Source organism: Lepidochelys kempii, chromosome 12 (assembly GCF_965140265.1).
Source record: "Lepidochelys kempii isolate rLepKem1 chromosome 12, rLepKem1.hap2, whole genome shotgun sequence".
In the NCBI taxonomy this organism is placed as follows: Eukaryota; Metazoa; Chordata; order Testudines; family Cheloniidae; genus Lepidochelys; species Lepidochelys kempii.
The window spans coordinates 19,254,003-19,265,693 of record NC_133267.1 but is presented as its reverse complement, the minus strand read 5'-3'; the positions used below and the strand labels follow the sequence as shown (position 1 = coordinate 19,265,693).

At 40.2% G+C, this 11,691-nt stretch overlaps 1 protein-coding gene across 1 annotated transcript in view; it reads right to left on the bottom strand.

Moving 5' to 3' along the window:
• Window positions 1–303: 303 nt before the first annotated feature.
• SHCBP1 (SHC binding and spindle associated 1) overlaps window positions 304–11,691 on the bottom strand; it is a 33,543-nt gene continuing 22,155 nt past the window's right edge. Inside the window, exons 9-13 of the mRNA XM_073307761.1 lie at window positions 9,189–9,320; window positions 5,149–5,267; window positions 4,287–4,373; window positions 3,775–3,916; window positions 304–2,378 (exon numbers count right to left, since the gene is read on the bottom strand). Coding sequence (XP_073163862.1) covers window positions 2,056–2,378; window positions 3,775–3,916; window positions 4,287–4,373; window positions 5,149–5,267; window positions 9,189–9,320 — 803 coding nt within the window. The 3' untranslated portion in view covers window positions 304–2,055. The remainder of the gene's footprint in view (window positions 2,379–3,774; window positions 3,917–4,286; window positions 4,374–5,148; window positions 5,268–9,188; window positions 9,321–11,691) is intronic.

Here is an 11,691-nt window from a genome sequence, read left to right as displayed (position 1 = left end):
TTTCCCATTTTCTCTCACTACACATATGGACCTCCATTGGATCAACTCTGGTCTCTGGCATCCAAAAAGCAACTGAGTAGTAAAGCAAGCATGTTAAGAGAATATGGTTTTAGTAGTTTACCTCCATACCCATTTAAAAAAGTAAAAAAAAAAGAGGCAAGATGTCAGACATTAAATAGCTTTAAAGTGAACCGTAGGAGAGAAATACCACCTCTAAACCAGCAAATTTGAAGACAGATGAGGGGGGGAAAAAACCACAGATCTACAACCTTTTTGTGCCAATTTTTAATTAGGAATACAGATTAGAAATTAGACATAGAACCTGATATGTGCATAAACCTCCATGAAGAGTAAAATGGTCTGTGTGACATGCATTATTTAGAGATAGACTACTGAGTCCCAGAGTTAAAATATACCAGATATATGTACCCTATATATAATCAAACCAGATATATAATCTTAGGCCATGACAAAATTTCCATATATTTGTTGACTAGCAGAAATGCAAGGTTCTGTGCTTAATGAATTAAGATAACTGGAGTGAAATTGGGATCTGTGTGGCATTTAATTCTCTAACAATCAATGGAAATTAAATATTCATTTGTGTGTCTTAAGTGGAAAAGCATGCAAAAGGTGGGATAGGAAAGCAGGGAACAGCAATAAGCAGTAAGCATTAAGCAGAATTAAGATATTTAATCACCACTTGACTGAGGTTGGAGTGAAGAGTGTTAAATAGTCAAACCCACATCAATTTTTCAACAAGCTATGCATTTCATTTATTGTTTTACATTGTGTTAAGCTATCTTCTGAAGTTTTCTGCAGCGTAACATTGAAAATACTTTATCATCCCTTTATCAGCAAGCTGTGTTATTTTACACCTTACAGGACTTTCAGGTCCTCACTCTCCCTGCTAGTATTCCCTTACACACATTCTAAATTACAAAAAAAGCAAATCTGTAGATCTTAAAGGACAACAGGATGAAGAAAGTTAATAAGCTATTACACCAGAAAGATGCTCTAGCAGTTATGGGACTAAAGTCTCACTCACGCAGTCAGTGCAAGTTTTTCTTCAAGTTAGGACCAAGTAAGAACTTGGGAGCTGACCCTTTGTCTTCCATTCACCTTGTGGAGCACAGAGGTGAATGCCTGGTGGGATTAGATCTGATACGCTTTGCCTTTGTTTTATTGATAAAAATTCCCATGGGCTGGAGAAAAAAATTCCAGTTGAGAACTACATTTCTGATAATATTCCATTCCTTCTAAGAGTATGGTCTGATGTCACAAGTAACATGTTTTATTACTTAAAAAGCATTGTGTTAACATCTAAAAATATGACAAATACGAACATGTTACTTTAATTCCTTTTCATTTGGAAATTGTTGCAATTCAAAACACTACTATGGCTAAAGAAAAGGGTACACTGATATTTTTAGCACTAGGCAGTACAAGTTACGTGCACACACACATTGCTTTGAGCAATACCATCTTTTCAGATGTTCAATAGATTTCCTAATAAATCCGGCAACTATAATACTGGTAACCCCCAATTTCTTAACAATAAATAAGTGATTGAGTAATACCCTAATTATAAAAAAGCCTTTATTAACATACAAATGAAGTACTATGCCAGTATTACATGGAAGTCAGAACCACTTCAGGCACAGTTAAGAAATAGCATGGAGGGAGCTATATGGTTGCAGCTGTTGTCCACCCTCCCCTCTGGTGCCTAGGTCTTTTTAAAAAGTGTTTTATATTTAGTAGCTAAATAAATACTATAATAAAAGTGAAGTACATGGCTGGTAAAGGAAAAGCTTGTGGATCAGCACTGTCCATAAAGGTTTCCACGTTGGAGTTCTGTTTTCTACATTTGCTGCAAGGAAGCAACCTCACATGTGCAACATGCACACTGTTAAAAAGAATAAATATTCTTGAATTTCATCACATTCTAGCAACATAATGGAAGGCAGATGAGTCAGATAAACTTCTCTGAAAGTAGCAGTGAACATAACAACTTGTGCAAATCGCCTACCCTAATGGCATTTCAAGTCAGGACAGTCAAAAGAGGAACGTGCCAAAACTTCCTTTCCCATTTCGTTTGAACTGATTGCCCACGATAGAAACAAACATTTCCTGAGACATTAAGTTGTCATCAGCCTCTGTGATTCCCAGTTCACTCAGCCTTTTCTTGTGCATCTGGCTCTTCTTTACAGAGGTAGCAACAAGTTCATTTGCAATTTCATAATTGCCTGCAGTTTGTTCAGAAATCTCAGCTCTCTCATGAAGCTCCAATTCACCTGTTGCACATTCATGTAGCTCTTCATGTCCCAAATCTTCTACATTGTCTGTCCCACCGTTTGACTGGATAGTCTGTATATTTCCTAAATCCGAAAACAGTGATGAGGTTATTACAGACTGTGCAGATGCCTGGAGGAGCTGAACTAATTAAAGTGTCAGATTCGGAATACTTTGAAATTTAGGGGTTTTCTTTAAGTCTTATTAAACAATGAAAATATTCCCCATATTGCAATAACTTTCAAGTATTACATAGTTCAGCTACATCAGCTCTTGTCAATAGGAGCTAATTCTTCCAATGCAAACACAAAGGTACAGTACATATAGCACAAAGAACAAAGTCAGGTGGCAACTGAGATATCCAATGACAATCCAGCATGAAGAGTTAAAATGCAAGAAGAAGTTTTCAAGGTGATTGCCACTGGAAACAGCAAAGTGGCAATGAATATTTTATGAAAAGTTCAGAGAAAAAATTCATCAGTTTCCTCCTACCACCCCTTTGGGATGCAATTTTAATGATAGCCCCATATATTCCAAGTATACGAGTGTGATGCTTAAGAAAGAATCTGGAGACTTAAATAAATTACTCAGAGACAGTCAAGTATTTGAGAGAGAGACAGCTGAGTGGGGATAAGATATTGCAACTGAGAGCTTAGTATCTTTTTTGGAAATAAGACATGGAAAGTACAGTTGTCAAGTGATATTTATGGTGGGGAACAACTACACTGGGAGGAATAAGCTAGATCCAACAAGTCTCATTTCTGCTGCATGGTGGAACAGGAGAGCAGAAAATTAATATGGGTAGCAAAGGGTCGTGGGAGGAATATGCCCACTTTCTCCCTGACAACATGCCATTTTGTGTGTGTGACCAAGTAATTAGTTCCAGTCCTGTAGGATCTGCATAGTGGAGCAGACAGGTCCAGTAGGCAAGAATCAACTGGAAAGCTCCTTTTCCTCACTGAATAGCTACACTCCATTTAAGATGGACTCAGACACACTAAACGAGTGGCTGGGTCAGAGGGGAGACAAATGGAAAGCCTCAAGGACAACTAGCATGGAACAGAGATTAAAACTCCTTTTATTGCAGAAAGTGTCATATTTTAAATGGCTAAGTAGTCAGGATGTTCTGAAAGACCATCATGCCAGCTGCCCGATACTGGCTTCCAGTGCGCAGAATAAGTTTTTACAAATGCTTTGATATTATTGGATAAAAAAGTGAAATTGAAGTACAAGTAATTACACACATGCAACCTGCAGCTACTCCTAAACATTCCTTCGCAGCAGCTGTGATCTGGGAAATCTCAGTCCTCTGATAATTATAGGGAAGTCAGACCTAGATTTATATTTTTTTCTCCTTATTAGAAAGTTTAAGACTTTCTTTCTGCCAAGTTATATGATGTGCATTTTCTAAATATTTTACAGAAACCATAGATTCACCACTACATTTAGACTCCTATTAAGTCACTAGAGTTAAAAAAATACCTTCTGAATTTTTGATAGCAATGTCTTTTACATCAGAGGAAACGGTAGATTTAACCAGGACGACTCCATACCCGTCATTATTATGGATCACATTGTTCACCATGGTGATCTTGGGAATGTCATAATGCTCATCTAAGAAATCCTATAGCGGAAGACAAATGGAAAAAAAGATTTACATAACCAATTCTCAGAAAGGGAATTTCAACCTAGCTAGAATGTCTTCTCTAAAAATGAAGATAATACAAAATAACTTCATCTATTTGTATATTTAAGGGACATAAATATAGTCACCATTTTCCTTGTTGCAGCCATGAAGTAGGACTATTTTGCTATAATAGACAAAAATTTAAATCCACTGCTTTCAATGTTATCATACCTTGTCTTTCAAATAAGTTAAAATAAAAAAAGTAGTGACATCATGAGATAACTAACTAGAATAGTTACTGGTAGGTACCAATCTGAATAGGTATGATCTTGATAACTGATCAGAGCACGTTCCATCTGGAACTCACTTTTATGAGGATTCCCTCCTTGCAGTGGTGTACGCCATTGCCCAGCAGGGTACATGTGCTACCTGGGTATATTTCCACACCAGCACCCTGTAAATTAAAGAGACATATCACAAATGAGTCAGCAAGTTCCCAGTGTAACCCATTACCCCAAAATGGATCTTTGTCTCTACCCAGTGGCTACATGATAAGAGTCTTCTATTTCTTCCTGTTCTTGGCTTAGTAAACTAAGTCAGGTAGGAGATGCTCATGGTTCAATCCCCACTGGCAATGCTGCTACCACACCACAACAGTTCTGTTGGGATGAGATTGCATGACACATGCACAGAGATGTATTTTCTCTTGAATACACCACACCAGTCCTAGGAAATCCAGTGATTTTTTTGTGATGTAATGAAGTGTTAGATTTTGATCATCTCCTTGTAAGAATCAATAGGTAACATGTTCAAAAACAGGCAGTTCAGCTGGAGAAAGAATATCAGTTTAATGAGAGACAAGACCATTTAAGGTGCACAAAACAGGCTCATTTTAAGAACAGCCTTATCCCATGAATCAGCTCCAAGAATGCACCTGGGGTTATTTCATAACTGACTCTTGGTTATGGTTTGATTTTCAGTCTCACATGCAAGTCAATATGAGTCTCCCCTCGTAGAAACATACTACATCAGAGGTTAAGAGAATTTTCTGACTGATTTCTTAAACACCAATTATATTTAGCCATCTAATGGAAAATACCGGTGGTTTTTTAAAGGATCAAGGAACTCATCCATTTTCCTGATTATGATTCCCTATTTGCCCGCAGGGAGCTTCATTTTATTCAAGATGGATTTTTGTTTCAAAAAAATATTTAAAAGTTAGTTCACACCTTGGCACCATACAGATCAGAGTTCTTCATTAATAGCTCTGCTGATGTCCGCACAGTAACCCCTGTAGTTTCACACTGTAGCACACAGTTCTCCAGTGTGGTTTTCCCATGGTGAACACCTGCAATCAAAGACATCCAGTGTCGACATTAGAGATCATTCTAAAAGAGACAGTATAATGGATGATCTATAACAAGAGGAATTTTCTGTTCATCAGGCCAGACAGATACTGTAATGAGAACATATTAGAATAATATCTGTTAAGGAAACATTTTTTCAGTCTGATTTCAGTGGAGCCCAAGCTGGACACTACCATTCAGGCTTTTTAATGAGTATGCTCTCAAAAGTATTTATTTTCTGGGTAACAAACCAATGAAAGTTAAGTGGAAACGATTTCCATACACATTCAAAGACACACTGTTGCGGTGCAGCTACTTTCCAGCACATCAGCAGCATAATCTGAGTCCAAAACCAGGGAGGATAAAGGCAATGTATTAATGATCCTCCAGTGGCAGATACTGTATTCAATGAAAAGGCTCTTTTGCTATATATACATATACATACATATACATATACATATACATATACATACATACATATATACACACACACACACATATACATACACACACCCACAGCCCCTGCTGCTTGTTTCCACTGTGGAAAGGCGTACAGCCAAAGCAAATGGGGCACAGCTAGGACAATGCAGATTCTCAGTTGTGTTTTCAGCCCTTGCCCCACGGCCAATGCAGCCCAACTAAGTCTGAGTAGTTATCAGGCTGCTCAGTCAGGGGACATGAGGACCAGGACCAACCCCACACAGAGCTGCAGCAGGATCAGAAATGTGTGCAGCAGGATCAGAAATGTGCAAATTACCTTTAAAGTTAACACTCTTGAGTCTGACACTGGATAATAACAGTCTGTCTGGCACACATAGTACTGTGATTGGGACCACAAGCATGTTTGATGTATACCTAGCCTGCAAGATCAACTGTCCTCCTGACATACTTCAGAAAGTCTGAAATAAGAAAGTGGCCAAGTATATGCTGGCGATGGCCAAACCGTGGCTCGTGAGCCACGTGTGACTCTCTTATTGTTAAAGTGTGGCTCGCGGAGCCCCCCTCCCCCCATTCTCCACCTACCAGACTGGGGGGTGGGGGAGAGAGCTCAGGACTTCTGCCTTGCAGCAGAGTGATGGGGTAGGGGGTTCTGCTCAGTGGGGGCGGGGGAGAGGGGTCTCGGGGCTTCAACAGGAGCGGAACTGAAGCCCCAAGCCCTGGCAGGTGTGCCCTGGCTCTTGAACTTCTGAAGATTGTCGTATGTGGCTCAGAGGGTCAGTAAGTTTGGCCACCCTGGTACATGCGCAAACATAGCCCTAGACCTGCTACATGACCCAAATGATCAAACAAGCAAAAATATGGTAAAGTTCTGCCTTTACACCTTAGTGGATAATTTTCAGGTTTCGACTTTCAGAAGATTAAAGCAAATTTAAATAGAATTAGACCTAACCAACCTAAATTTAAAGGTAACAATGCAATAAAGTCATAAGTGTTTTGGTCTACAGGGGGCTTAGAGCCAAAGAGTTCACTGTCTGCATAACTGTTGCCAGATAACTCCAAGTATGTGTGATAATGATAATGGGATGGTCACTGTGAATATTTATAAATGGGCCAATACTTGGCAACAGGTATCTGATAGTGATTTATAAATTTGGCTTGGGCACATTCTCAGTCCAAAGGAGGAGCTCCCAATATTACTGCCCACAGCTGACGGAACTAGACACCTGTTGGAAAAATTGTGATGAAAATACAGAAAGTTATTTCTTCCCATCCTGTGGCGGCTTTAATATCCAGCTCTGCAACAAAGGAGGACTGGCCCCTCTCTTATTTCTTCATGTGTTACCACCTCTTAAAGTGTTCACCTGCTGCCACCCAAGCAGAGTTTAGTCAACAAACACTTTCATACATTTGCAGCATGGGCCTGCGGAGAACTGTGCCATACCCTAAACTGATTTTGTTCAATGCTAACTTAGAAAAGAGGACAACTGTCTAGCTTTGCTGACTCTCTCTCATTAATTGCATGGTTTTTACAAGAGAAAATAATTCAGAGTAATGCATTGATTTGGCTTAATCCCACAAAGAAAATCAGGGATGCATGTAACACAGCAAAACAGGATAACTAGAAGATCTTTTGCAATACAAATAATCATCATCATATATCTGAGACCAAAGCAATTACACACACGGATGTTCTCACATGCCAGTGTACATGTAACCCGGTGGATGTTATCTGGATTATACTTATTTTTATAACTAAATCAGTTCAGTAACACTGATGCAAAAACCTAATGTAGATTCACTTGAACTAATCCAAATTGTGCTTATACCAGTTTCTTAATTTCATAAATTTCTGAATTAAGCTAAAATCAATTTAAATTTGCCTACAATAGTGGTTTGCATAGGTATAACTAAAAACAAATAGTTACACCAGTGCAAGTTTTCTAATATAATCCAGGCCCTTTGTTGCAAAGGAACATTAGAGTTTTGGGTTTTTTTTGTGGGTTTTTTTTTTAAAATGACAGCAGTAACCTCTCCATATCAACCTTGAGTCCCTTTCTTTGTGAAGATGTTTTTCCTAAGTTGATAAAATATGAAATACCTACATGAAGGTGCTAAGCACTTTAAAGTGATATTTATTTCAATCCACGTGTATTTAGTGAAGTGTTAATTAGCATCTTCTCCAAAGGCAGATGGGCAGGACCCAATAAGTTTATCTTCAGATGGAACTAATTTTTCCTTAGATGATCAAAAGAATAGTCTGAGTGATACTCTATTCCAAGAAACGATGAAAATAACAGCCTGTAAAGTAGCATGGTTTTGCTTACAAGATGCAGATTCTCAACTGAAGGGTTTACAGCATGAGAAAAATCTTATTAACCTGAGACCAGGGCAGGCAGCAGTGCTTTCTGGGGAAGCAACGGGATCAGGTTCTCGATTGCTGGACAAGGACAACAGGAGAGGTCAAGTGACATGAGGCACAATAGCACAAAGCTGCCAGTCAGAGGTAGGGAACAAAAGGGAAAGAGGCTGCTTAGAGCTACAGAACTGAGCTGCCAGCACGAAGAGTGGGGAATGGGCCTACTGGATAGCTACATAAATATTGTTTGAGGAAAGGGACAAAAGAAGTATCCTGCTGAGCAGGCTTATGGCTGAGCCTCAGTTCGAATGTGCTGTCAGCAAGCGGAGGGGTTGGTGGTGACTAAGGAGAGGAAAGGTTGGTTCAGCAATAGTCAGGTATTTCCAAGGCAGTTCTCTCTGCCAGTAAGGTGAGCAGGTTTCATTCACCAGCCAAACTGGAGTAGGCTATGTAGCAATTTTTAGAGGCAGGTAGACTTTGCAACTAAATTTCCTTTAAACTGCTAGGCCGCACCCCTCCCCGCCAGACCTGCCCTGGACTTGCAGCACACGGCCAGGGGAGAGGAGCCCCTCCCACGGCCCCGCCCCACTGGTGATGCTGGGCAGAGGAGCCCCGCCCTTGGCCCGGCCCAGGCCCAGGCCTGCCGGAGCTTCCAGCGAGAAGCGCCTCTCCTCTGGCCCCGAGCTCCTGAGGTGAGAGAGGGCTGAGGGGGGTCCTCTCTCCCCACCACAGCCCCAGGGCAGCCTGCACCCTAAACCTATCATCCCCGGCCCCACCCCAGAGCCCACACCTCCTGCACTGTAACCTTCTTTCTGCTCGGCAGTGTTTGCTCAGGGCTGGGGAAGGACAGTTTGACTAGATTACTGTTTTTTAAGAATGAGAATAAAGCTTGACAATTTAAGATGGCAGTCAGATAGTTCAAAGACTGGGAGTTATTAAATTCCAAGTTCTTAATAATCTAGGTAAAGAAATCTTGAAGGTCTGATGTTTATACCAATAGGACCCCTTTTCTGTGTACTTTTGCCGGTTGGTAAGAGTGTAATATTGAATGCAAATTTACAGATTAGCAAAGCTTTAATTCTACCAATAATTACGAAAGCATAAAAATGGACAAACGCTTTCTTACTTAAGATCCCCTCTACTGCATCATGCTGAACCAGCTTCAAACTGGAGATTCTTATATTCGCCCCTGTACAGTCAAAAAAGTGGTCTCCTTTGCCCCTCTTTTCTATCACAACATCATCTGGCAGGCCATACCCTGAAAGGAAGGGAAAAAAATCTTAGTGTTACTGTGATTCACGGGTGGACACAGATGCTCAGTGCACATCACAAGATATCAAAATTAGAGTTAAAGGACTGTAACTTGAGTTCTGTCATACGAGCAGGTTTATGTTTTCCACACATCACTCAGACCACCACAGTACTCCCTGCTACATCAGAAGGTTGGTCTCCCAAATGGCTGCTTCACTCAAACCACTACTGCCGCACTGCAAAGGTTTTGAGGCGGAGGGCTACACAAAAACAACAAATTTTATCCATTGCACTACTGACTTTGGAATTTAAATGAGGTGGGTCAAAACCCTTGACTGCTGCAGTTTCCAGGAGAATTCAACTAAAACCACAAACTTTAAAGCAGATGACAATACTGATTCACTAAACCATCCACTGATGTATCAGCATGTAAAGCCTTTATTACTTGTATAGTAAAAATATAAAGCATAGTGAAAGAGTTTGCACTAAATTTTAAACAAGTCAGATATAAACTAATTAGGTCTCAGCACCTCAGAGGGTAGATGAGAAATATAGAATCACTTTCCCCACCACTGATGTACAGACCCTTCTGAGATGCCAGCTGATTCACAGTGCATGGCAAGAATACACAATTTGGGACAGGAAATGAATACTGTATCCAGCTGAAACATACAACACTACAGAAACTGAAAGGAGAATTATTACCCAAATGCAAGGATATCATGGTTAACATGCCTAGAAGTGGCCTAGAGATCTCTAATGACCAGTCAGGGCCTGCCCCTAAAACAGCATGTCTAACAGCAAGAAAAGGCTTGGGTAGAAGGTGGGGACTGAAGAGGGAAACCTTTCCCCATTCCTCCTACTCCATGACATTTGTACAGAGAGTCTCAAGGGTCTCCTCTCTCCATGGGATCTAGGGAGCGCATAATTATTTCTAACTTTAAAAAAAAAAGGAAGTTCCAACATATTGTTAAGTTGAAAGGACTTTCTCCTTAAGGGTTTTAAGAAATTCCCATGTCAGCTGTGGACATTTTAAGCTTGGAAAACCCACTGTACAATCGATCACCTATCTGCCATCCCCACCATGTTCCATTGATCACCTTTCCCTGTAGGACTTTAAGACATCTGCACTCTGTAGAAGTAGTAGTCTGAAATTTGGAGAAAACACTAAGCTGGGATACACTTGTACATGTGTCGCCACCCAAATATATTTTGTCACTACACTAACCTTTGCCCTTTTCATGTATATCGGTATTTACAGATACTTGGATAACTGGCAGCATGTGTCGCCTTAATGAGGAATAGGAAATCATAGAACTGTAGGGCTAGAAGGACCTCGAGAAGTCATCAAGTATCACCCCTTGTGCAGAGGCAGAACCATCCATGACATGTTTGTCCAATATTTTCTTAACCACCACCAATAACAGGGATTATACAACATCCCTTGGAAGCCTATTCCAGAATTTAACTATCCTTATAGTTAGAAAGTTTTTCCTAATATCTAAACTAAATCCCCTATGTTGCAGATTAAAGCAATTACTTCTTGTCCTATCTTCAACTGACCGCCATACCTTTTCCATTAGTTATCCCCACCCCCCATCTTCTTTTCTCAAGTTTAAATATGCCCAGGTTTTTAACCTTTCCTCATAAGTCAGGTTTTCTAAACCTTTTCTCAGTTTTGTTATTCTCCCCTGGTCTCTCCCACAGCTTTTCCAGAGGGTGGCACACAAAACTCCAACTCGGGCCTCAACAGTGCCAAGTAGAATGGGACAATCACCTACCATGTCTTACTTATGGTACTCCTCTTAATGCACCTAAAAATATTAGCCTTTTTCACAGCATCACCACATTGCTAACTCCTGTTCAATTAGTGATCCCTTCTAACTCCCAGGTCCTTCTCAGCAGTACTACCACCTAGCCAGTTAGTTCTCATTTGTAGTTGTACATTTGATTTTTCATTCCTAAGTGAAGTACTTTGCACTTGTTTTTACTGAATTTCATCTTGTTGAATTCAGACCAGTTTTCCAATTTGTCAAGGTCATTTTGAGGTCTAATTCTGCCATGCAAAGTGCTTCCAACCCCTCCCAGTTTGGTGTCTTCCGCAAAGCCGACTCTCCACTCCATTATCCAAGTCCTTAATTAAAATATTGACTAGCATCAGCACCAGGACAGACCCCTGCTGGGCCCCACTAGATACACCTACACAGTTTGATAGCAAACCATTGATAACTACTCTTTGAATGCTGTCTTTCAACCAATTTTGCACCACCTTATAGTAATTTCATCTAGACCACATTTCCCTAGTATGCTTATGAGAATCAAAGGTTGGATTGTCAAATGCCTTACTAAAATTAAGATATAATCTAAGATATCTACAG